Here is a 26,007-nt window from a genome sequence, read left to right as displayed (position 1 = left end):
TCTGCAGGAGTCGTTCTGGGAGCTAAAATGGCTTAGGGGAACAGTCTAAATCTTTGTAGATATGACAACACAAATCAATGTTTTTGTTCACTGTCATCTCTTCATCAAGTGGACTTCAAAAGCCCTTTCATAAAAGAAGCCAGAAGAAGAGGTATAATGAAAACTCCCAGAATGTGACAGACCACTTGTTGTGCAACAAAAGCTGTCAAAACATAATAAGCCAGATTGACTTGCTGTAGCTTCTGATTCTGAAGCAAGATTCCTGGTCCACCACACTTGAAAGGGGCCACTGAATTCAACACCTATGAACATTTATTTGAGCCAACCATGCTTCAGTCTGTTGTTGCGTCTCACGGACTTTCAAAAAACTTTTGGCCCATGTTTTCTTCCATGTATGCCAATCCTTTAATGGACAGTATTCTGGGAGAAGTGTAAAAGAGAAAAAAACAAAACAAAACAAAAAAAAAGGGGTGAAGACAGAAACAAAGAAGGTGAAGTAATTCAGCATGCACTGTAACAAAATACATAATTTTCTAATTACTTTTGTCTTGAGGGTATGGTCCAGTGAAGATGCTTTAATATCTAAATAAGTGTTGGAGTCATGGAGTCTTTCTCCTAGGTTTGCCATTGCCAGAGAACTTTACTTTCTACCAGAGTACACAGAAATTATGTCCTGTTTTAAACCAGAAGCAAACACTTGACAGGGAATGGTATGTACAGAGGGTTCCTGGCTGTGCTGCTGGCCTGCAGAGTAATCTATGGGAAATTAGTTCATTTTTCTGTGCTTTTATTTCCCATAAATAATGAGGCACATTCTTAGATGCTACTATTACTACGCTGCCATAGTAATGTCTTAGTACTTACATGCAGTAATTATACTCCAACATTTACAATATTCCTCCTTCTGCTGAAAAAGGAGATTCACTAACCAGGTGTTATTAAGACAAAGATCACAGAATTGTTAGGGCTGGAAGATCCTATTTCCAACACTCCTGCCAAGACAGGGTTACCAGGAGCAGGTGACACAGGAACATGTCCAGGTGGGTTTTGAATGTCTCCAGAGAGGGAGACTCTACAACCTCACAGGGTAGCCTGTTCCAGTGCTCTGCCACCCTCAACCTCAAGAAGTTCTTCCTTATGTTGAGATGGAATTTCTTGTGTTTTACTTTATGACCATTGCTCTTTGTCCTGTCACTGGGCACCACTGAAAAGTCTGGCACTATTCTCTCGATACCCACCTTCGAAATATTTTTACGTATTGATGAGAGAGCTTCTCACGCTTTTCTTCTCTAGACTAAACAGGCCCAGCTCCCTCAGTGTCTCCTCGTTAGAGAGATGTGCCAGACCCCCTCATGACCTTTGTGGCCCTTTGCCAGACTCTTATCAGTAGCTCCTCGTCTTTTAGGTACTGATGTTCTAAGATATCTTTGAGGCAGGTTTAGGGACAGTCACAGAAGCTAAAAGCCAGGGACGGGCAGCTGTTTCGCGCTGCCAGCGTACGACCCCGCTAACGACGGCTTCAGGGCGCCCGTCGCAGGCGCTGACCCCGCACGCCGATCCCTTTATCCTACATCTCCCGGCGCCACGCGCGCAGGGCGGTGCCACAGGAAGCGCGGCGCGGGTCTTTCCGGCCGTGCGCGCGCCCCGAGCGGAGGCGCGCCCCGAGCCTGCACCGACGAGACAAGATGGCCGGGCTGCCCCGCAGGATCATCAAGGTACGGCCGCGCGCCCTGCCCGCCGCGCGCCGCTCCGCCGTGTCCCGCCGGCAGCGCCGGGCGCGCCGGGCCGGGGTCCCGCGCCGAGGGCAGCGCCGCGCCGGGCGCCGCTTCCGGTGCCCGGGAGCAGGGCCGCGCTAGGGCAGGGCCGTCTCCCCGGCCTCCTCCCGCCCCTGCCGGGCGAGGGACGCCTCGCTGCCGTCCCGCCCGCGCCCCCGCCGCTTCCCGCCGCCGCCGCGGGGCCCCCGCCCGCTGTGTCGGCGTGCGCGGGCGGCGGGAGCGGCCGGGCCCTCCCGGCGGGCGCGGGCCCGTGCCCTTTGCGGGGATCGCTCGGGCGGCGGCGGCGCCCCACGGCCCCCGGTGCTGCCGAGCGCTTGTATCCGCGCACCCTTCGGGGTCCGGAGCTCGGAAGACACGGGGCACACCCCCCTCTGTTTTCTGCCCGCCCTGCGGCTCCTCACCAAGGGCTTCCGCCAGGCCCCGGCTTCCCGGCGCAGCTCTCGGCGTGCCTGGGCCGGGGGAGGGCGGCGGTGGCGCCGTTCTCGGCTCTCTCTAACTGTGCGGTGAGGGACGAGCCACAGCGAGCAGTAAGCCCGGGCCACGGCTGTGTATGCGTCGGGACACTGGCACCGGTGGTACGCGCTGGGACAGGCCAGCCTGGTTACTGCTATGCTTGCTCGGAGGTGTCGGCCCTTACCCTATTAACGTGTCATGCTGGCCGTTCTGTATTATGTTTCGACTTTGATTTACCCAGCTTTGCAAGGGTTCTTAACTTCGGGGTACTTTCAGCAGATCCTCCGAATTCAGTTCCAGCTTAAGACTTGAGGAATTTGGAGTCACTTACTGGAGATACAGGTAGCTGTATCAAAACATAGCTCTGTCCTGGAGCTCACGTGGTTGCTCCTGCTGCACTGATGTCTCCTACTCAATTTGTACTGGTGCAAGATGAAGCCCTTGGACGGGTGGTCATTCTCTTTACAAAAGTTATCAATTGATTCCAGTAAGGTTCGTTTGCCCTCTCAGGAAATGACAGCATCCTCATAGTTTGTTACAATGAATGGATGTTAACTTTTAACACTGTGAAGCTCTCTAGGTTGGCAGCTATTGTAAATAAATGAATTTAGAAAGTGTTAAATAGTGGATTAAAAAAATACAATTATTTTGTCTAAGAAGTCTAGTTATCAAGTAGGCATTAGAGATGACGAGGTAAAATAAGGCAGAAGTAGCGTTTATCTTCTGTGGAACAGAGCTAAACTATGATTAGTGCTCAGAATTGCAAGTAGTAAAAATAAAGAAGACCAATCTTACAGATTTTGACGCCTGTCCAGCTGCCTGAGTGCACAGCATGCTAATCTGAATGTACTTCAGGTGTGATAGGGAACAGTGATTCATAATACAGTGGAACTGGTATTTATCTCAGAGTTGCAGTAAGAGCTCAGTCATGAGGCTGGTGTCTGCATTAAATTTTCATTGCTCTTGCCACATCCCCAGAATACAACTGAGAAGTGCACCTACTTATGCTGGTGCATAAATTTTGTTCTTGGTACTTTTTGTTTTCTTTGTGATTTTCTAGAAAAAAACGCTGACACAATTTACACTACTCACTTCAGAGGTGCATGGTGATGTGGGACTGTTTCTTTTCCTCCTGGAGAAGAAAGGTGGAGGGCTAAAGAGAGTCCTAGAAACTCCAGTTTTTCTGTGAACGATCCCCCTTAGACATATGGTGGGTTGGGTATTTCCATGTGTGCATTGGAAGTTGTCTGCAGCCAGCCTAGAGCTATTAAATCTTGGCTTGGTTGTATTAGATGATTAGCTCTTCAGCTCCTGTGCTGTGCGTGCCTTAGGTTGCCACATGTGTGTATGATCTAGGACTTGGGTCTGACTAGTTACTACAGCCTCAAAAATGTGCAAAGTCATACCTTGAAATCCCACAGCTGCAGAGGTGCGGGCCCAGAAGTATGCCTGCTTAAGTCTTCAGGAGTCGTGAGTAAGAATTGCCATGCCAGTTTTGACTTCAGTGTTGAATTTCCTATTCTGGATGCCTTAGAGGGAGGGGAGGAAGTGAACTCAGTGGCTCGTGAGAATTTGAAAGATCTGGAAAAGAAGTGGAAGAGAGGGATAGGAAAGAGCTGAGTAATGGTAAAATAACTCCAGTAAAGAAAATTAAATCTTCATGCTAGGCACAATAATAAATTCCATGATAAATAAATGAGGTAGGTTACTTTTAGGAAAATACCTTCTCTCTTTTTGCCACATGCACCCTTTGTGTTGTCATCCAGGAGAGACCCTCGATGGCTTCTTGGGGCTAGGAGAGTGTGTTTGGACTGTAATGAAGTCCTGAGCCTGGCTGGCCGCTGCGAGTGCAGTTGGCATTCCCTGTCTTGAGCGACTGCTGGCAGATGGCTGGGCTCTCAGGTTGACTTGCAGCCCTCTACTCCTCAGCCTGCGGCTTTGCTGTGCGCAGGCTGTCACCCAGCCCAGGAGGAGAGCAGGAGCTTTCCTTGCAGTGGCAAGAGCTCTCTTTATGTTTCCAATACTTTCTTCAAATTCAATGAACAGGTAACAGTATGGGTGTTGTAAAGCAGTTGTTGCAGAAGATACAGAATTATTCCAAATTTGCTCTCCTCAGATTACTTAAAAACGGACTTTATAAAGTGTGTGTGGGAATGGTCTGCAAGTTCAAAAGATGACTTGCTTTAGAATTATGACTGCTAGCACATTACAAATGGTGAGTAGAAGACATTGATGTAGTTTTGAACCTTAAAAGATGTAATCAGAATTGGAAAACCTTGTATCTTGTGAATGGAGAAGAGGTATTTTTGTTTTCTTCAGTAGTTCAACAGCAGGGGTCCTATGAGAATCATCTTGACAAAAAAAACCCTATTAATATAACATTAAAATGTGTTATTGGCACATTTACATAGATGTGTAGTTTTCATGCTGTAAACTTCTTTTCAAAAAGTGACTATTTCCAGTATTAAAAGGTGAGCCTTTGCAACAGACAATAAATAAGCCCAGTGACTTTTACTTTCAAGCCCTTATTATGTTGATTCTTTCCCATGTTGCAAAGTCACGTACCTCCAGTCAAGTAAGGAATTGAATTGCATCTGAATTTTTTTCTTGGCTGACATTCAATCCACCTCATTGCTGTGTCAAGTGCAGTCAGAGTATGTGAATGGAATGGGTAATATTGCCCCATATCATCTTTTAAAGTGCTTTTTTCTCTGCTGCTTTCATTGCTGCAGTGATCTCATCATTCATGATTTGATGCACAGGTCTCTAAGTTGACTGTAGCCAGTTGTTATTAGTGCTTCTGTTACAATCACTGCAGCTGCTCCTATCATGAAGTAACCATCTGAAGCAGTAGCTGAGGCTGCTTCAGATTCTTTTTTCTAATGAATTTATCAGCGTTAAATTACAGAGACTTTGATTTCCTCCCTTGCACGATACTGTGGTGTTGTCTGAGATACAATACACATTCCTTGCTGTTTACTGTGTGAAGCTATTTTCATTATCTGCAGTGAACTCCTGCTTGCTGTAATTTTTGAAACTCTGGGAACACTTGGATTGCTAGCTACAAAATACTGCTTCAAAATCTAAAATTTCTGGGGGGTTTTATGGAGATTCTCTTGCTGTGTGTGATGCTAGGCACTTAGAGCATTCTGTAGTACAGGTCGGTATAATCAGCCTTATATATTTGAGGTTTTTTTCTAATATAAATCAGGCGTTTAGCCTGCAACTGGAACTTTCTAGAAGTTCTTTAAAAGTGTTACTGGCAGCCAACTTGAAGTTTCTTACTTTTTCTTGAAAGCTGTGGATTTTTGAGGCATGAACTTCTGTCTCCGCATGAGAATTTAAGTCACTGCTACTTTTTGATTTCTGCGACATGTCTGACCACTTTTTTATTTCCTGAACAAAAAAGTTAAATAACAAAGACAAATAACTAATACCTTTTTGTGGAGTTTTGTATTGCTTTGGGTGGTGGTTAGGCACAGAAAACATTAACTTCTGAAGAATGCTGTTCCTTGACATTTATCAGAGAATGTAATGTCTCTTTGCATCTTGTATGCCGTTTGAATCTTGTGTATAACTTGAAATTTGACAGAAGGGTGAAATTTTTGGGAATTTTCAGAGGTGTTTTTGTACTCTTCTTAAAACCATCTTCTCTCTGCTCCTCTTTCCCCCTTCCCCCCCAAATGTAGAAAGATAGTACATGTTCTGTTTTGCAACCCTGCCTGAGTCTTCTTGCCAGGTGACTGATATGGTCTGGGCTGGCTGGGATAGTAGGAGGAGTGTACAGGCAGGGGTTGGGAGCCTGAAGCTTGGCAGGACAGATGCTTTGTGCAGGTAGGGGAGGGAAGCTGAGAAGAAGGCTCAGGCCAGAGGATAAGGAGACCTTCCAGTTAGGTCTAGTCAGGTTAAATTCTGAAAAAAAAATAACAGATCTTAATAACAGATCTTTCAGAGGACACTGGTAACTTTTCACAACCTTTTTCTTAAAGAAGCTTTCAGTAGACCCTGTAGAATAAAAACGGAGGAAAACCCCAGCAGATAACCCAGATAGAGACAATAATCCTGTTTTGACCATCTTGTATAATACTTGAGCAACTTTGAGACACAAACCTATAGTAAACCAGTGGATTTTTTTATTGCTTTGCATGCAGTTGTTTTATACTGTATATGTCTGTTACGTTTAGATGGCTTTCAGAGTATCATCAAAATTTGTTTTGTGTAGTAGTATAAAACAAAATCACATTTTTTTAGTTACTTGTGACTGGTGGATTAATAGTGAGAAGCAAGTTGCAAATTTTGCATAGATGGTGTGGTGGATTGACCCTGGCTGGACACGGCTTTATCCGTCCCCTCATCTGCGCAGGGGAGAGAAAATACAACTGAAGGTTCCTGGGTCAGGAGAATCACAGGGAGGGATCACTCGCCCACTGCAGTCATGGGCAGAACAGACTTGACTCGGGGAAATTAATATAATTTATTACCTATCAAATCCTAGTAGGTCAATGAGAAATGAAACCTAAATCTTAAAACACCTTCCCCCCACCTCACTCTTCCTGGGCTCAGCTTTGTTCCTGATTTTCCTCTCTCCTACCCCTCAGCAGTGGAGGGGAATGGGAAGTGGGGGTTGTGTTCAGTGCATCACAGGTTTTCACTGTTGCTCCAGCCTCCTTAGAGGCAGAACTCTCTGTACTCTTTGCCTGCTCCAGTATGTGGTCTCTCCATGAACTTCTCCAACATGGGTTCTTCCCACAGGCCACAGTGTTCATGAACTCCTCCACTGTGGGTCCTTTCCACAGGATGCAGTCCTTCAGGAACAGACTGTTTCAGTGTGGGTCACAAGTTCACACCACATGGGTCACACGTGCCAGCAAACCTGCTCCAGCATGGGTTTCTCTCTCACCAGGACCTGCCAGGAGCTTGCGCCACTGTAGGCTTCCCATGGGGTCACAGTCTCCTATAGGTGCATCCATGTGCTCCAGCATGGGGTCATCCATGGGCTGCAGGGGAACAGCCTGTGTCACCGTGGGCTGCAGGGGAATCTCTGCCCCCACACCTGGAACACCTCCTCCCTCTCCTTATGCACTGACCTTGGTGTCTGCAGAGTTGCTGTTCTCATATAATCTCTTTTCTTTGTCTGCTGCTGCCCAGGTTGTGGGTTTTTTCCCCTTAAATATATTACCTCAGAGGTGCTACTGCCATTGCTGATTGGCTCAGCCTGGGCCAGGGACAGGTCTGTCTTGGTGCTGGCTGCCACTGGCTCTATTGGGCATGGGGGAAGCTTCTGGCAGCTTCTCACAAAAGCACCTCAGTGGGCCTGCCCTGCTACCAGAACCTTGCCATGCAAACCCAGTATAGAAGCATTTGGACAGAAGCTCAGTATGAATTACTGTTTGCATTAACCACACTTTGATTGTTGACTCTGCACCATATGTGAATGTAAGCCTCCAGTGCAAATGTGCTCCATCAGGATAACTGCAGGAATGGTTTACACTCTTAGCTTAGCGAATTCAGTTATGCCTTACTTTACAATAGCTGGAGATGCACCATGAAAAGCTCTATCTGTGCTATCACATAGATAATCCTTTAGGAATTTGCATAGAATCTCAGATTCACAGTTCCAAAATCCTGTAATCTGCTGTGGAAAATTTGAGAATGAGGTCATTCTAGATTCTAGGGGGAGGTGCTGCTGACCTTAAAATGCCCCTCTTCATGTTACTGCTTGGCTACAAGTTCTTCCAAGAGAGGGTGGATTCTGGTTGTGTTTTTTTTTTTGTTTTTGTTTTGTTTTGTTTTGTTTTGTGTGTTTTTTTTTTTTTTTTTTTTTTTTTTTTTTTTTTGGTGGGTTTGTTTTTTTTTTTCTTCTGGGAAGGCGCTCTTACTTGGAATACATTTGTGTTCATCTTATTGCAAAACTGTGTGGTGATGGGATTTCGAGAGCCAGAAGTGTGTGAGAGGATTGTGAGCAATCCAGAGTTCATTCACAGTGCTTGCTTAGCAGAGCTGTAGTATCAATTTGCTGGACAACTGTCCGTATGTCAAGTAGTAGTTAATGTTTTCTAAATCTGCTGTACCACTGTTTTTTTCTTTTTTTTTTTTTTTTTACAGCTGATGCCTTTGACATGTTGACACTTTGAACATGTTTTGTTGCTTTTTTTTGGGAGGTGGTGTTGGGTACAGTTTGGGCTGGTGATGGAGTCTGGGGACCTGCAGGATGGTAGAAGTGTTAATGTACAAGAGACACTAGCCAGTAGTGAGCCCAGGAAGTGGGGGCATGTGGAATGCTGACACTTGGGGATTATATGGCAGGGAAGAGAATTCATGTGGAGGCTGGCTTTTGTGAACCAAAGTGTAGCCTCCTCTTTATGATGTTTGACCCTTGCTTTACAGTTTAATGGGCTTTGCTGCGAAATCTTTTTTTCTTTGTCCTAAAAGGTAATGTTACTTTCAGAAGATTTTCTTCAATGAAATTGTTTTACAGTGATATAATTTTAATGTAAACATTCTGAAATCTCTCTGACAATATGACATCTGCTTAGGTAACCAAATTTTTTTTCAGTAATGCTGGTTACAGCCAGTTCCTTGCATAGTTGTAGCTGATGAATTGATAGACCCTGGAAGAATTTGTGCCAAAATGCAGTGTAATGTAATACTGAGATTTTAATTAAATCTTGGTAGTTTTCTGAGGCAGCTTTACCCCTATATGTAGAAGACAGTTTTGACTGATAAGTTTCACTATTTCTTACTGCCTCCCCCTCAAAAATCAAAGCAAAAACGTGTATGCTTTTTTTACCTTCTTGTGTGCATTTTATCACTCCTCGGTGAAGGAGATCAGTGTGATCTTCCCCTTTATCGCAGTCAAACAGGAAAGAATTGTCATTTGGCAAGTAATTATAACTTGTCACTGTGCCAATGTAGTGCTTTAACTAAAGCCTTAAGTCTCCATTTCATACCCCAAAATTAATCTGGATTGTTGGTTTTGGTTCGAAGGTAATGACACTGGTAACTGGTAAGGGTTACCTGTAGTCAGAATGAAAGTATGAAAGAAATGTATTCTCTGTGTAGTCTGAATTGAAACGTTGAAGTTGGTTATTGTACTTATGTTTTTTGCAGAGAGCTGCACAAAGTGAAGAAGTTACCACTTAGTGAAGTTAGCTTAACCAGATCTGGCTCATTCTTGTAGCCAGAAGTTTATCAAGTGATCAATCTGTCTCTTTCTTGTAGCAGCTTCCTAGTACCTAAAGTGGGCCTACAAAACAGCTGGAGAAGGACTTTTACAAGGACATATAGGGATAGGACAAGGGGCATGGATTCAAACTGAAAGGGGGCAGGTTTAGATTAGATGTAAGGAAGAAATTCTTTACTGTGAAGGTAGTGAGGCACTGGAACAAGTTGGTCAGTGAAGTTGTGGATGTCCCATCCCTGGAAGTGTTTAAGGCCAGGTTGGATGGGGCTCTGAGCAACCTGACCTAGTGAGCGATGTCCCTGCCCATGGCAAGAGAGTTGGACGAGATGGTCTTTAAGGTCCTTTCCAACCCAGACTGTTCTATGGTTCTGATTCAGGTTGATCAGCCTTACTGTATGAACAGGTTCAGCTTGGAGTGTGCTGGCACAAAAATTTTTGTGCCACTGAGGTGAACTTAGACTGAGGAACTGATTTGGCTCAGAACTCTGCAGTAAAGGTTATTTCTTAAGCCAAATTAGTTCTGTGATCTCATCTGTTATTTGACTTTGCAAACACTTGGGCTGATGAGGGGAGTAAGTGGAAGGATGACTGTTCAAATTAGCACTGCTGCTGAGAAGTTAAATCTTCCCATTCAGGCAAACTTGCATTTTGTGAGGAAAGGAAATGGCGGAGGTAGTTACAGACGTGAGTGAAGTTAATCAGGAAAGACTGAGAACCATGCTGAAATGGTGGGTAGAAAAGCAATTTGATTTAATTGTAAACTCAACAGCCAGTGAAGAATGAAACAAAGGACTTCCACTCACAGTGACTAAAAATTAGTGGAACTTAGGTGTAATTTAAAAAAGAAAACTCCTCTTTGATTTTTGCTATTAGTAGTGTCTTTTCATCTGTTTTAGAAATCTTCCTGGAGGATTTGGCAGCAAATGTCTTATCTCCCTTAGGAAGCAAATACTGAAATAACTGATGAGCAATCAGTTAAACTGAAAGATCTCTCTTTTTCCTGATCACATTTTCTCCCACATAAATTGTTATGTGTGATACCCTGCAAGTGATTATTTCAACTGTAGCAGGAAATGGAGCTAGTGGTTTTAATTTTAAGTCTGTCATCTCTTTCTCAAAAATTCTTAATTTTCCATATCATCTGTGGAGTCTGAAACTGTCTACTGCATTCTCTCTAAAAGTGGTTCTGGATATGACATCTCAAACACAGATTAAAAAGTACTGTGTGGTTTATGATGAGGTGGGCTGACCTTGGCCAGGTGCTCATCCAGCCACACTCTCCCCACCTCCACCAGGCAGGGGGAAAAAATAAGAAGGAAAAACTCATGGATCAAGACAAAGACAGAGAGATAATTTACTGATCATCATCATGGCAAAATAGGCTCCACTTGGGGCACATTAATTAATAAATTTGCTTCTAGGTAAGATCGAATTAGATGGTGAGAAACAAAGACAAAATTAAAAAAGCACCTTTGCCACCCTTTTCCAGTACTCAACTTCAGTTCTTCCTTCACTTCTTGCTCCCCAACGTGCCTGTCCCTGATGGATGCAAGGGGATGGAGAATGGGGGTTTATGGTTAGTCCACAACAGCTCCTCTCTGCTGTTCCTTCTTCCTCACACTTTTCCTGTGCTCCAGAGTGGTCCACTCCATGGGATGCAATGTGGGTGTGTGCTCCACTGTGATCCTTCATAGGCTACAGGGAATCTTTGCACTGGTGCCTGGAGCTTGTCCTTACTGTCCTTCTCTGACCTTGCTGTTCACATTAGTTTTGCACACAATTTTTTTTTTTTTTTTTTTTTTTTACTCCTTGCTGTTCTCTCTGTGTGGTGCTGTTTTCTGTTCTTTCTTAAATACTTTTCCCAGGTGTGCCACCAGCTTGGCTGATGGGTTCACCCATGTCCTGTGGCATGTTTTGGAGCTGGCTGTGTCTGGTGAGGTCCAGCTCCTGGCCTCTCCTCACAGAGGTCACCCCTGGAGCCCCTCTGCTGCCAGCAACTTGACACATACAGCCTGTACATGTGCTCAGTTGGTAATGCAGTTGGATTAGATCATACCAAATACAAAAAAAAATGGGTCAAGCCGACGTGGATTTCTTTCAATTGGGATGCCTTTTTAATTTTACAAGTAACGCTTCTTTTTGGCCATTTTGGGACTATTCCTACAGTGTTGCATTGCATCCTATTGTTCCTTTTGTAAATGGCCAGGGTTACCAAAAAGTTTGGTAACTGGCTGTTTGGAAACCTTCTCCTGTAGCACCTGTGGAGGAAACTTGGGATGTGTAGATTTTTTTCGTTTGTACTGGTGATGCTTTTATCCACAGCCAGTGCCAGCTGTTCCATGGTTTCTATTGGAAGTTCCTGTCCTCTGCTGGATGGCAGGGGAGTTTTTATATTGTCAATCAGCATTTTTCAGATTAAAGATCTAGTTAAGAAGACCTAGCTCACTTTTCCTGAGTTGCATTGAGAATGCTCTCAGGGTGTGCTTTCTCAGTAGATTTGCAGAATGGTAATTTCTGGCAAGATGGCAGCAATAAACACTCGTACTTGAGCTGTAATTCCTGTTGTAGATTAAGTCCACATCCATCATCTGTATTCCCTGATCTGTTCAGGATAAAGGTAGGGTTAGTTGAACCTACAAGTAAGGGTAGATACTGCCTACACTTTCTCAGTGTCTGACATAGATTAGAGAGGACTTGTATCTTGCCTTGGCCTGACAAAGTTGTAGGAGTAACCTCCGTCTTAGTAGGTGATATGGAAGGAAAATGGTTTGACTACTGCTTAGAGAATTGAGCTAGTAAATGTGCTACTGAAAATATGAGGAAAGAATCATTCCCCTGAGACTTTGTTTAACGGTGTGTTATTGTGCTATTTCAGATATTTAGTAGCTTTAAGACCTGCAGTGTTTTTTCTTTATGTAAAAGGCCATTATTAATGTTTTGTGTTTTGAAGTTTCAGAATAATTTTATCATAGATATGTCAGCCTCTGAATGATATTATCTCTCTTTTTAAGGTACTAGCATAAAGTTGCTAGCCATAAGGATGCTTTTCTGTAGTCTTAGTGCTATTAAAGGTTCTTAGATAACTGTTATAGATTAGCGGAGTCTTTGGTTTTTAAGACTTTTATAGATGGGTGAAGACTTTTAATTTAGTAGTTGCCATCTGTTACTGAAATTAGCCTAGTTGGTAGTTAAGCTTCTTCCTTTAGAATGAGGAGGAAGGCTCTGCATTTCATTTTTAGGTTAGTTACTGAGTAGTAATCTGTTACGCTGGTATCCCGCTGTGGTTAACACTGCAGTCCCAGCTCTTTAAACCAGCCCTTTCAGCAAAAGGAATCTTCTCCCATCCTCCTGAGAGCATGTGTTTGTCCCCTGCTTTTTATTGGCACAGCTGTTTGCTTGGAACATTTGGTGCACTGCATCAGGGACTCTTCTCTCTTGAATGACTTTTTCCCTTTCTTTTCTTTCAGATTGGGCACTTGCTATGTTAGACCATGAAGTCAGGAGACAGCTATACAGGCAAAAGTGAAAGTGCATAATAGGCTGAACTGGAAAGGCACCACAAATTTGGTTTTTTCTTTCCTTTCTGCAGTGGCTGATAATTTATTGCCTTGCAATATTCAGACCCTGTAAGGCGGTATGATTTCTCTAAGCTACCTTTGTTCTAATGGATTTTGCAAAGCTCACTAGGTGATTTCACAGATGATATTAAAGGATAATGTGGACCAGAAGACCATTCTGTAAAAAAATGTGTTCCTTCAATTGTAATACTCACTGAGACCACAGTATTAGTGGACTAATAAGCAGCATGTTTTATTTATTAAAGTAATCTGCATAGCAGTAATATTGAATGTGAAATAGGAAAACTAGAATATCAGGAAAATGAAATGCAGGTAGCTGAATTACTAAGCAAAGCACATTTGTCTAGAGGTATGGAGCTTGGATTTTTTTCTCTGAGCTAGTTTGTGCTGACTTCACAGGCAAGCTTCTCTTAAATTCTAGTAGCTTTAAAGGTCACATATTTTATAGGTGCTTAATACTGATTTGTTCCTAACTGTTTTAGCCATGTCTCTTGGCAGGCTGTTTAAAATTTGTGGTGGTTAACTATTGCCATAGCACAGGGAACAGAATTGCACTATTTTTTCCAAGCAAAAAATAGCTCTCCTCTCTAAAAAACAATGAAGAAGCTTTTAAAATTGTCTAATTCCATGCAAAAATTTCTTCCTTCAGTATTGTAGTGGTCTCTGTCAGACAGAGAAGCTTTACAGTTCAGCTGCAGTGGCTCTGCTAGGTAAGAAATAACATTTGGGGTTTTTTTTGCAAGTATTTGCATAGGTGAGTCTTCTGATTCTGGTATTTGCTGCTTTTGTATTTTGGCACTATCTATTTGTAGCTATTTAGTCCTGCCTTAGTCTGTTGATAGCAAGCAAGACTCCTGAAGTAGCTTTTTGCTTTTCAAAAGGGTAGCAGACAGAAATCTTTTTAGTTGTTTTGACTAAGGCCTTGACAGCTTGAGGCTTTTGCAAACACTTCTGCAAGACTGAAAGTGATTGAAATAGTATATTTCTAATGGATTCCTCCTTTGTATGCTTGCTCATACCTCCATGTTAATTAGCAGTTGATTTTCCTGCATGTCTGTATGGGAGCATCTTCTTGGCTGTTCAGTTTACTTCCTTAAAGAAGTGCTCTGTCTTACTCTGTGTGTATGAACAAGGAGAATCCTGGTGGTTAAATCTGCTTTTCAGTAACATTTTTCCCCCGCTTTGACTGAAAGCAGAATAATCAAGCATAGCTCAAAGAATGAATGAAACCTACTCTCCTGCGGATCCATCTCTCCTCATTGTGTGCCTTCTCTTAGTCTTGGCAACCTCAAAAGCCCTCACCCCTGCCTCCTGCTCTGCTGGTCTCTTCTGAGCATGACAATGCTCTCTGTTCCCGAGGCTTCCTGTCCTCACATGTTACTGTAAAAACAGGTTGAGGGTTTCTTCCCCCTCAGGTACAATTAGTTTTGAATTTAACGTCTTCATGGAAGAATAGCTATGCAGAATGTCAGCTACACCATCTGTCCCATCAGTATCATCTGTCACTCTGCTTCAGGCCACCTGTGTTAATAAGGAAAGCTTTGCTTTTGCTTGTCAAAACACCTTCAACACTTCTGTGTTTTCTAACCACTTAATTAAAAATAAAAAAGGGGAGGCATAAACAGTTGTAATTGTCAGATTTGTTTTTGGTTTTTATTTCAAGTATGGACTGGAATGTATCTTCCTTTTGGGTTTATTAATTTATTTTAGTCAATGGAAATTGTTACATTACTTGGAATTGGAAAAAGTGGAGTAAATACAGGAGTGAGAAGAAATCTCAATCTAAAAACATTATAGAGTATGACACAGAGAAATAGTTGCCTACAGCAGCATGGGAAACTTCACTGAAAGCTGTAGAACTTTCAAAATATGTGCTGAAATATCTTCTGTGAAACTTCAGTATGCTAGAGGAGAGCTAATAAAAACCACTACATAATATGATTCTGGAACACTTACTTGATGGGAGTTTGTATTCTTGTTGGAGACAAAATTAACTGTTCTGTTGTGAAAAATTTATTGTGAGCAGCAGAAATGCAAAACCCAGTTTTCTCTGAATTTATTATTTTTCCTTTTTATCCTGTTTATACATGGGTGTTCCAGCTCTTTTTATCTGTATTGTCAGAGATTTTTGCTGGGCAAGGGTGGCATATACTTGGTTGGAATAAGCTGGCCAAACAGCAGTAGTAGTATTGGAGCTGTTCATGTCTTCCTCTCCAGTAACACTGAGCTTGGTTAGGGTTAGCCCTAGCCACTGACAGCTTACAAAAAGTACAGAACAGTTGAAATTGGACAAAGGGTTTAAAGGCACTTTTGGGCGAAAAGGGGGAAGTAACAGAGTGCATAAAACTCACTTCCTCAGTTAAAAAAATGTAAGAAAGTCTGCCTAAAATAATGTGGGAAGTCGAGTATTGCGTGTGTTCAATCATCTGATGAGTTAATAAAAGTGATAAGTTAAAAGTTTAATTAAAAGAAATTAAACATTCACTTATTTATTTGTGTTTGGGAGATTTATTTTCATTGGGTAGCCATCGTCTGGGAATTAGAGAATAAGATCAATGTGTAGTTCAACATTTCCTTGTTTTGTCCACATCTCATCATTCTCTTCTGGGTGATCTACAGGGTGATAGGTGGTTATTTTTTGCAGTGTTTTTTTGTGTTTCTTTTTGGTTTGTTTTTGTTTGTTTTGGGTTTTTCAATTGGTAATGTACACTTAAAAGAATTAAAATCTAAAAACAAGTCAGCTTCCTGACCTGTTTATATGCTATGACCAGGTGCATAGCATTGCCTGTATACTCAGTGTTTTTTCTCAAATATGACTTATTTTTGCAAGTTTTATGGCAAATGAAATTTATTTTAGTATCAGCATGTCTGCAACTGTCCATCTTACCCTAAAATGTGGAAATCAAGCCCCTATAATCACTTTAGAATTGGGCCTAGTTGTATGTTTAAGCATTTTATATGCTTAGACCTTACAATGTAACCCTTTGATTAATTTCTCCCTTTCTATTCCTTTTCCATGGTGTCCCCCCAAATATATTTAAGATATTATTGTTAATGTCTTCATAATTGCAGGACAAACCCCTTATTTACTGTCAAACTTTAGGACGTATTGATGTATTTAAATACAAGTGTTGCACATTCTCTCAATAAATAGCATCTTTGCTGTGTTCCTCGCAGTCTAACAGGCTTGTCTGTGTTACACAGTTCTAAAAAGTTGTGTTTTCTGAAGCTTTTGTACAGAGGCAGTGATGTGTGTTCATGGGATCACGGCCTTTCATTTTGAGTGTTTTGGAGAAGTTTAGCCTGGTGCTTGCTCTCTGCTGCAGCAGAGCCTGGTGGGTGTGAAAGATGAGTGTCAACCAGTTCCCTCACGGGTGCTCATGCTCAATCTGTTTGAAAGCAGCCTCAGTGACGCCGATAGCGATGGAGCTCTGTGCGCAGCGCGGGAAGCAAGGTGTGCCTCTTTGGAATTTCATCTAACAGTAGCGTTCCCCAGGGGCCCCTGTGGGCTCAGTACTCGAGTGGCTGTGTGCAGCATAAACGCTCCTCTTGGCCCCCCCTTTTGCTGGGGTGTTTCATAGCAGGGTGACCACAGTCACAGAATGTGGAGGCATGAAGGGCTTTCTGAGCGGGGTGACGTGCTCACAGTGGTACAGCCCCTTAGGTATTATGGGGTGCCTGCATTGAAAGAGTTGTTTTTCTCATATATGGGCTCTCCCGTTGTTTACTGACAAATGGTTTTTAGTGGCAGAACGTGCAGCTTGCAGCCAGGCACTGCTCCCTCAGATCTGCTGGCAGGTAGAAGTGCTGATGCTGCTGCCAGAGAAATGCTGATTCCGGGTTATTTTAAGCCAGGATTGGCTCCCCAGTGTAGTTACAGTCAGCATCCTGGCATAACTAGGGATGCAGTCTGGGGACTGGGGTGACTGAGAGGGAGCTGGGGGACTGCTGAGATCAGCCCAGCTATTAAAATGTGTTATCCTTATTATTAAAAAATAATCTTTGAGCATGCCTATCAGAACCAAAGCTACGGTTTGCTTACGAGCACATCTCTGGCAAAGTCCAGCTGTGAAAAAGTTTAAAAATTGGTCTTCTCCATAAGTTCCTTATTTTTAAGTTTTCAGTTGGCTCACATTAGTTTATATTTAGCATAAGACACTTTCCTCTGCCAGAGCTGTCAAACAGTATATGGTCTTTTACAGGCAGAAACCCAAATTGTCCCATTTACCTGAGGCAGCACTCATACTGACAGCTTGCTGAAGGAAACTGAGAATGGTTTCTGCATTTCAGGGATTATCTGTAGTTTCTTACTGACTTTTCATACCACTGAATGTAAACTATTAGAATTTGTTATGACTGCTTTTCTACACATACAGTGTACAAGTAAATAGCCAGCAGAATACAAAAATTATGTGTATAACATAAATATACTCACAGAAGTTAATGTTGACAGCTCTAAGAAGCTTGGATGGCCTTCCAGTGAGGTGTGTAAGTGGCATCTAATATCTATGCAGATAAATAGACAATATGTAGTTGCAACAAGGAAGCACACCAGATATATTTAGTTTTAGGTTTGCAAATATACATTGTAATAAATTCTATATTATAATTTGTAGGACCTTGACAATTCAGAGATGAGTAATTGGATTTTGGAATTAATTTCCATGACTTTACTTCTTTATGTATTGATCAGTTTTTGTAAAATGAGGTATTATTTAACTGCATCAAGACAGCAGTATCACTTAAATGCTGTGTACACTTATTTCTGCAAGAGTAATGTAGCAGTGCAGCTATGTTTGAAGAATTTATTTAGCTAAGTAGAGGTAATCTGTGTGCTTTTTGCTTCTATAGAGACTTACCATATTGGAGGGAGGCTGACTATGAGGGTGTGCATACTGAGAGTGGGTTTAGATATGATGTTAAGAAGAAATCCTTTACTGTGGGGGTGGTGAGGTAGTGGAACAGGTTGTGCAGAGAAATTGTGGATGCCCCATCCTTGGAATTGTAGACATGTAGAATAAATATGCTATAAAACTGAAATAATAAAATAGTGTTACACCTACAAGTTGACATCTTCTGTCAGTAGAAACAGGATAATATTTCTTTGTGAAAGCCAGCATAGAAAGGTGATGAAAAAATCAAGTGTATACAGTAAAAGCAGTCTTAGAAAGAAATAGGAAATGGAACTAAAATTACGTGAGGAAATGAGGCTTTAGCAGGAGGTTTTTTTTGTCCCATTTTGGCCTTGGGCTCTTTTTTATAAAAACTAGAAGGGTGCCCATAAGACTTGTGAAGACAGGCAGTAGAGGAAAGGAAGATGTACCTGACTTGGTCTGTCTACTCAGTGCATTAGCAGGATGGCAGCTCTTGGCTATGGACCTCAGCTTGGTCCTGAGGTAGGACTGGCAGAAGAATGGAGCAGCAAAGAAACCAGGTCACTGTAGGAGAGTGGCCTTCCCTAATTTTGCTGCTTACAGAACATCTTGACTGTCTTCTACTGTCTGTTAGGGGTGACTTGAAACATGGCTGAAATTGTAGGCTGAAATTGCTCACACCAAAGGTATTTATGTTTCTATATATCTAAATATATGAAACATCCTTAAAATACACCTTTAGTGTTGCAGAAGAGTAGCACTTTAAATTCTTCAAAGTTGGATCTGACTCCAGTACAAATGTTCAGCTTAATAAACCAGTCCATTCTTGTTAAGAGTAAACCTTGAACACTTTCTGTGGGTGATTAATCCTTTTGGCTTTTCACTTATGGGAGATTTTATTTAAGGTAGAATGGGAAATGCCTTTGTGTTTTAATTGTGGTGTTCTTTACAGTGCTTTTAAGTATATTGAGAAAAACAGCGGCTTGGCAATAGTTCAATCAGAAGTTAAGAAAATTGAGGCAGCTGAGTTATCTGTTACTGTGTGTTACAGAAACACACAGCAGGCGAGGATCTGAGAGGAAGGAGATGGGTACCAGTTTACCACAGCCTCATCTCCTTTCTGCAGATGTTCTTTGACTTTAAGGTATTTAACATAGTTTCTGTGAATATAGGCTAAATGAATGCTTGTTGCTTTTAAAATGGTTTGTACAGGTCGTGTTTATTTTAAATGGTTTTTCTTTGTTTCATTGCCTCCTTTTCTTCTAGGAAACCCAGCGCTTGCTGGCAGAGCCAGTCCCTGGGATAAAAGCAGAGCCAGATGAAAGCAACGCACGCTATTTTCATGTGGTCATTGCAGGTCCACAGGATTCCCCCTTTGAGGGTGGGACATTTAAACTTGAACTATTCCTTCCAGAAGAATATCCAATGGCAGCTCCTAAAGTACGTTTCATGACCAAAATTTACCATCCTAATGTAGACAAGCTGGGAAGAATATGTTTAGATATTTTGAAAGGTAAGTGGTACTATGTTTTCTTTCTTCTTACCATATTAAATAGAGATGTAAGTTGATGCTTAAAAGAGTTTTCTTGTGTTTAAAGACTATCTTGCTTCCTCTTTAATCTGGAAAAACTTGCTGTTTCTGTAGACTGTGGTGAATATGGTGTTTCATAGTGCTATAAATGTTTCTTCAGATAAATGGTCCCCAGCTTTGCAGATTCGTACAGTTCTGCTATCAATCCAGGCTTTGTTAAGTGCTCCCAATCCAGATGATCCACTAGCAAATGATGTAGCTGAGCAATGGAAGACCAATGAAGCCCAAGCCATAGAAACAGGTGATGTATCTTCTAACTTTTTTTTTTCTTCTTAGTTTTATGAATGGCTTACTACTCCCTGGCTGGGGTATGTAAAACCTGACCTCTAGTTTTATGTCTGCAGCTTGAAGAAACAAAAAATTACTGCATACAGGCATGGTCCAGGTGCCCTGAATGTGCCTGCAGTGGTCTGTTTTAAAGTCTGTGAGGCTTGATAGAAGAAGAAGAAGCTCTCTTGATCTGTTGTATCTTGAATTTTGATGGTCCTAATTAGCTAGTCTCTCTAATTTGGAGTTCTGGTAAAATGAAGGAGAATTCTACTGGTTGTCCTCTATGGCTTAAGGAATGGAAAGTACATCTGTGATATTGCATCTGTTGCAGGCTATAGTGGAATGGAAGAGTTGCTATGTTATGCCTTGTCACTTTTGAATCCATTACTGTCAGACTGCTTCTATAATATATAAAAGTTGACAGCTGCTGGAATTCACAATTGCACTTAAAAATCTCAGGACTGATACATTTTGTGTGCTTGCAGCAGTGGTATAAAGGAGATCTTTAAGAATATAAATTTAAAATTACTTTAATCAAGCCTGAAAACTGCATTTTTCTTAAATGTGTTTCTTTTTCTTTACAGCCAGAGCATGGACTAGGCTATATGCCATGAATAATATTTAAATGCGCTTTGAACATCAAGTGTGCATCACTTCTCCTGTTCTGCCAAGACCTCTTCCTTTTTTGTTTGCATTTAATGGACACAGTCTTAGAAACATTACAGAATAAAAGCCCAGACATCTTCAGTCCTTTGGTGATTAAATGCACATTAGCAAATCTGTGTCTTGTCCTAATTCACTATTGTACCGCATGAGCAGAGGCTAGAAGTATCATCTGGATTGTTGTGAAATTGTTTGAAAGCAGCAGCACATCTCTGCTTTTAATCATTTTTCCCGTCATGGTTTAAGTATAAGCACTGTGAATGAAGGTAGGCAGGGTTAGCTGCGGGGCTTTTTGTTTTAATTTTGTGGGCTCCTCCTCCCTTTTTATGGTGATGCTAATTGCATTGGTAAAAGCAGCTAACCAGTTATATTTTAGAATATACCCTCTAGCCCAGTCTAACTTAGACGCTGTAGATGGACAAGCTTCATTGTTTGAACAAAAAACGGGAACATTAAACATCCATCCCCTTCACTAATACTATAGTGATTCTGCTGTCAAGTGTAGAAAAATCCCTCCAAGAAAAAGCTTGTGACCATTTTGTATGGCTTGTCTGGAAAATCTCCTGTAAATCTTATGTTTTAGTAAAATATTTTTTGTTATTCTACTTTGCCTTTGTATAGTTTCTTTTGCTGTGTTTTCATTTCTCTGTGACAATCGTATTTTAAAAAATTGAGTCCAGAATTGACAATTTTTCTTTATGAGTCTGACAGATTTAACAGTAAACAGGGGGAATTCACAAGTTTGTTTTTTGTGGGTTTTTATTTGTTTTTCTTCATCTGGTTCCTGACTTTTTTTATTAGTTTGTGTTACGTGGGTGACCTTACCTGGCCAATTAATATGAAATTGCATTTGGAGTGACTTTTAGAAACAAGTCTCTGATGGAACAGTTGTAACCTTAATTTTAGTAATGCGTCGATGTGTGTTTCATGGACATAACCAGAATGAAGTAGGAGGTTGAGAGCAAACGACAGCACTAATTATGAGTATCTGCATAGCAGCATGGTTTTCTAACTTCTTTAATTCCTGCCCTCTGGTAACTTGAAATTCCAGTGTGTAGAACCATTGTTAGAGCCAGCTTATGTATTGACTGATGTCTGCTTAGCCACTTACAGCTAGCAACTCATACCACTGGTTTTTCTCTACAAGCCTTATTAAGCTACTTGCTTGAGCAACTGGTCAGCTTAAATAGCAACAAAGCTTCTTTATTGGAGGGAAGGAAAGTGATGAAAAAATTCCTTCTTGTCCTTGTTTTTTGTGTATGCATTCTGTCTAGGAGTCCAGTATCTTTTCTGGGAACCCATCTAATTGCTTCCCTTCATTTCTTGTACCTCTGTTCTCTTCCTTTCCCCAAGCCCTCTCCCTCACAAAACCAACCAACCAACCAAACAAAAAGCTTAAAAGCTTTTGGCAAGGCCAACCTGAAATGCATAAATGACAGCTAGTAGTGGTTGTAGTAGGGAGTGTTTTGTCATGCAATTCAGGGGCATGGTTATGTAGTCTGTTGGTATTCTTCCTCTTTCACCTCTTCTTCCTCTAGTATCATCTGAAATTTCTATAGAATGTGGTGTATTTATTGTGCTCTTATGTAAGATGAAGAATATCTATTAAAACTATGTTTTCCAACAGACAGTGCTTTCAGTGGTTAGTAACTGGTATTGTCCCTCAAAGTTCTCTCCAACGTGGTTGAAGAATGGTTCAGAATTCAACTTTTTCACTAAACTGAGTCATTAAAAAACTGTTTTAAAAGTACTTTCTGTGTTGAATGTAAGGCAAAGTTGGTCCAGGGCTTGTAACACGTTCTTTAGAGTGGGTAAGCACCATTAACCCTCTCTTCTTACAAATGTCTGTTTGGGGTTGGCTGGGCTGTGCCCTGGATCTGCTACTAGCATAGATAACTTCTGTAGCAGGCAGCTGAGAATAAGTGAGCTGTGCTGTAGGCTCTGGATTCACTTCACCTACCTCTTAATGCTTTATCTTACACTACATATGCAGCTTTCCTCAGCTCTGTCTCTAGTCCAAGGGCTGGTGGCACCCCCAGAGGACAGTCGGACCCGCCTAAGCATCCTGTTGGAGAGTGGCTTTCCCTCCCTTCAGTAGAGAAACAAGACCTGAGCTGGCACTTAAACAGTTTTATATTCACAGGAGGAATGAATCCAGACCCAGATAATGTATAGTAAATAATACTTATTTTACTTTTAAACCTCTTTTAAGAACCCTGTATAAAGTCAGGCTGGTGATTTCATTCCAGCTTGTGCTAAGGAATGTGTGACAGGCTAAATTCTTTGAAGCCAGTAAGATATAAGCTTTTCCTCAGTTCAGGAGGTGTGTATTCCCAGTTGCTATGTGAAACTCAGTTATTTCTCTTACACCTACCATTGCAGCTGACAAGCAAATGCAGCTGTCTTTTAGGGAATGTTAGTTTTATCTCCATTTTTAGTACGTGTCTACTGAATCAATTTACAGTAACTTTAAATTAAATGGGTTTCCTCTACCGTTACTGGTGCTATGTGTCAAATGTCCTAAAATCCTGAGCAAGACTGATGACATTGCATTTTATGTGTCAGTGTTTGGGTAGTAACTGTGCAGCTGTTGAGCCAGGGTTATCATCTGGGCTCTGTAACCACACATGCAAAATACTTTTACAGTAGTTTCCTGTAGATCAAGAGGAAGACTTTTGGTTTTGCATAAATATTCAGTGGTGGTCTCTTCACATGTAGCCATGTTCTGTCATGGGCATGAAGTGTATGATTATTGGGAACTGATGGAACAGGTTTTTTGTATCTTAGCTGACTTTAGTCTAAACCAAGTGGAACATTGCTTTGATAGCTTTCAAGTAATTGTATTTCTAACACATTGAGACTATTGTGGAACATCTTAATGGACTGGTGACATCAAAAATTGTGACATCTCTATTTATATGCATTTCTTTCTTGGGTTGGGTTTCTGGGTTTGGGGGTTTTTTTTGAGGGTTAAAGTAAAATGTCTGGTAGGTTTTGTCAATAACATGTCTTGACTGTAATGTGATACGACACTGAAATAAAAGGAAGAGTGATTATTCATTACTTAGGCACTGAGCTTCATTTAACTGCAGTGGGCTGCTATCAGTGGGCAACAAGTTTCCTAAGAGTTCTTAACATCTGGTAAAATAAGAAAGATAACCTTTAACTTCTCTTACAACTTTCCAATTGCTTGTGGCTTCCCCCCACATTGTAGAGAGAAGAGCAGCACTTCTGTCTTAGAAATCCTCAGAGGAGACTGCTCAGAAGATGTGCTGAGCCCTTCCCCTGCTTCCCCATCTTTTTTGTTTGCTTGGTTTTGTTTTGTTTAGGTGTGGGGTCTTCCGTTGTTTTTTGGGTTTTGTTTGCCTGCCTGTTCAAATCTGTCTGGTTTAGCACAAGGCTTTCCTACTTTAATGCAAGTTTGGACAGTTTTTAGTGCAATCAAATTGATAAATGTATGGAGCTTTGCTGAACTGTGTTGCATTATGAGCATGGCACAAGGTTAATAATCACATGCCTGCTGGGGTGGAGTTTGTAGAGTTTATTGCAGCCTTTTCTGTGGAAATGTGCAGGATAATTTTAAAGCAAATACTTAATTATGTTGCACTGAAGTGCATTAGAAAAGAGGCATCAAGCAGCATGAATGCCTTATCTGTGGTGTTTGCTTTCATGAACTCCCCTCAACACTTAGATCAGGGGTTAGGTGAGCAAGTAGAGTATCTCTGGGTAAAGGCTGCTCCAGTGGAAGTGCTCAGGGGAACACTATCCACCGGCTGACCTGGCTTAGGAAAGGGAATTGTACCCTAAGAGGACACACCTGGGTAGCTGAGTTAGTTGCTACAGCGCTGTCACTGTTGGTCAGCTCATCACTGAGACCGAGTGTTCTACCTGACGGAGAATTCTTGAGCACTGGAAAGTAGAAACCACAGGTACTTAGCACACTGCATGAGCCTTCCCATGTAAAGAGATGGATGCATGGCATGTAACAGAAGCATTTTTATTAGTTCATTTTTTAGGACGGTAAACACAAATTATTTCACATAAAACCATCTCTGACTGGAGTACTTGTGCAAGGTTGTTCCAGATATTTGTGTAAGCTGGGATCTTGTCTTCAGAGCTGCAGTGAAGGAGTATTTTTGGTTCAGACCTAATCTGAACCTTCCTACCTAAGTTGCCTCCTAAGGCTTGTGAGGTCATTTGTAAATCGGAAACATTTAATGTCTGATGTTGAGTTGTTGCTTGCTGTAGTGGGTGTGCTTGTCTCAGCCTGAATACCTGATGTCATTTTCCCATCAGCTACCCATGAGTAATACAGTGTTCTTCCAGGTAAAACTGAAGGCTTAGGCTGCGTCGTGGTAAATTTATGGAAGAATGTCAGTGGTCCCATGCTCAATTATCAAGGGCAGACTAATCTCACAAGACACAATAAGGTGGTTCTAATGGTGTTTTTTCTTCCTTCAGTTGCTGTGGATGTTCATCTACCTTATTCAAAGACAGGTTGCATTAGTGTCACAGCCAGAAAACAGGAAAGGAAATATTTAGTCGAGTGAAGCAGTTGAGTGACAGCAAAAAGGCCCTTAGGACAAGAGCCTTGTTACAAAATTTGTCTGGATGCAATGGGCACTAGGCCACAGGTAAGCCAACAGCAGGGTAAGTGCACAAGCTGATGGTCTTTGGCCAGCATCATACATTGCTTTAATGCTTCTTCATACTGCCCATCCATCAGAGCTGGTGGTAACAAACGAGGAAAAGCTGCTGGGAACCAGTGCTACCACTGAGCTACTGAAAGCAGTGTGGGCCGTGAGGCAAGCAGCAGCTGATCGCACAGCAGACACATTCAGTGGCTCCTGCCTTCCTAAAATGGCCATTTGAACACTATTTCATGCTTATTTAAGGGAAGAAAATTGTCCGAGAGCATTCTTTGGGGTGGTGGTGCATAGCCCATAGCAATCAGATTGTCACAAGCAGAAAATGCCTGTGATTGCTGAGTCTGCAGGTTAAGAGGTGGCACCATTCCTTATGTGGAGCATTGTCCTAATGTGGATGTGGTGCTGTTTGTTCAACACTTGAGCCAAGGAGGCAGTGCCTTGCCTAATGCCACAGCAGCACTGAGACCCTAAGAGTATTGAAAGAGGATACATTTAAAAAACACCTTAACTTTTTCAATTCAAGATTGAAGATTCTTACAATCTCTCCAAGTTTTGGGAAAGTCAGTCACTCTTTCTTGCCATGTGTTCTGCTTTGTCACACTTCTGCCTTGACTTGAGTCTTACACTTCACTCGATGCCTTGGAGATACAGTGATAGGAGCCAGCCAGGACTATTATGGTGAAACTCTCCTTAAGCTGAAGAGAGGGAGCTGTGGAACTGTCTGTGTGTCACAAGTCATACTGAGAGGAGGAAACACAGGAGCTGCTTACCAGCCTAACAGCGTGGAAGAACGCAGGCTCAAAGAACAAGGTAAGGGGAGGTAGGTCTTCAGCAGCAGCCCGAGCACTGACACCAGTTTTCAAGTTGGGACAGGCACTGGACATGCGTGCTAAGGGGAAAGGGGAGTGTCATGTCAAGTTAAGGAGAATAAATGATTCTTTGGAACAATGAGCTTGGTAAAGCTTGAGTGC

The 26,007-nt window shown here is 41.9% G+C and overlaps 1 protein-coding gene across 1 annotated transcript; it reads left to right on the top strand.

Annotated features, from left to right (window-relative positions):
• Nucleotides 1–1,570: 1,570 nt before the first annotated feature.
• UBE2N (ubiquitin conjugating enzyme E2 N) lies at nt 1,571–22,364 on the top strand. Its single transcript, XM_038153061.1, has 4 exons — nt 1,571–1,715; nt 19,130–19,376; nt 19,555–19,695; nt 20,309–22,364. Exons 1-4 carry the CDS (start codon nt 1,686–1,688, stop codon nt 20,347–20,349), a joined length of 459 nt encoding a protein of 152 aa, XP_038008989.1. The 5' UTR covers nt 1,571–1,685; the 3' UTR covers nt 20,350–22,364.
• Nucleotides 22,365–26,007: the final 3,643 nt, after the last annotated feature.

This window comes from Motacilla alba, chromosome 1A (genome assembly GCF_015832195.1).
Source record: "Motacilla alba alba isolate MOTALB_02 chromosome 1A, Motacilla_alba_V1.0_pri, whole genome shotgun sequence".
NCBI lineage: Eukaryota > Metazoa > Chordata > Aves > Passeriformes > Motacillidae > Motacilla > Motacilla alba.
This window is presented reverse-complemented; position numbering and strand designations above follow the sequence as displayed.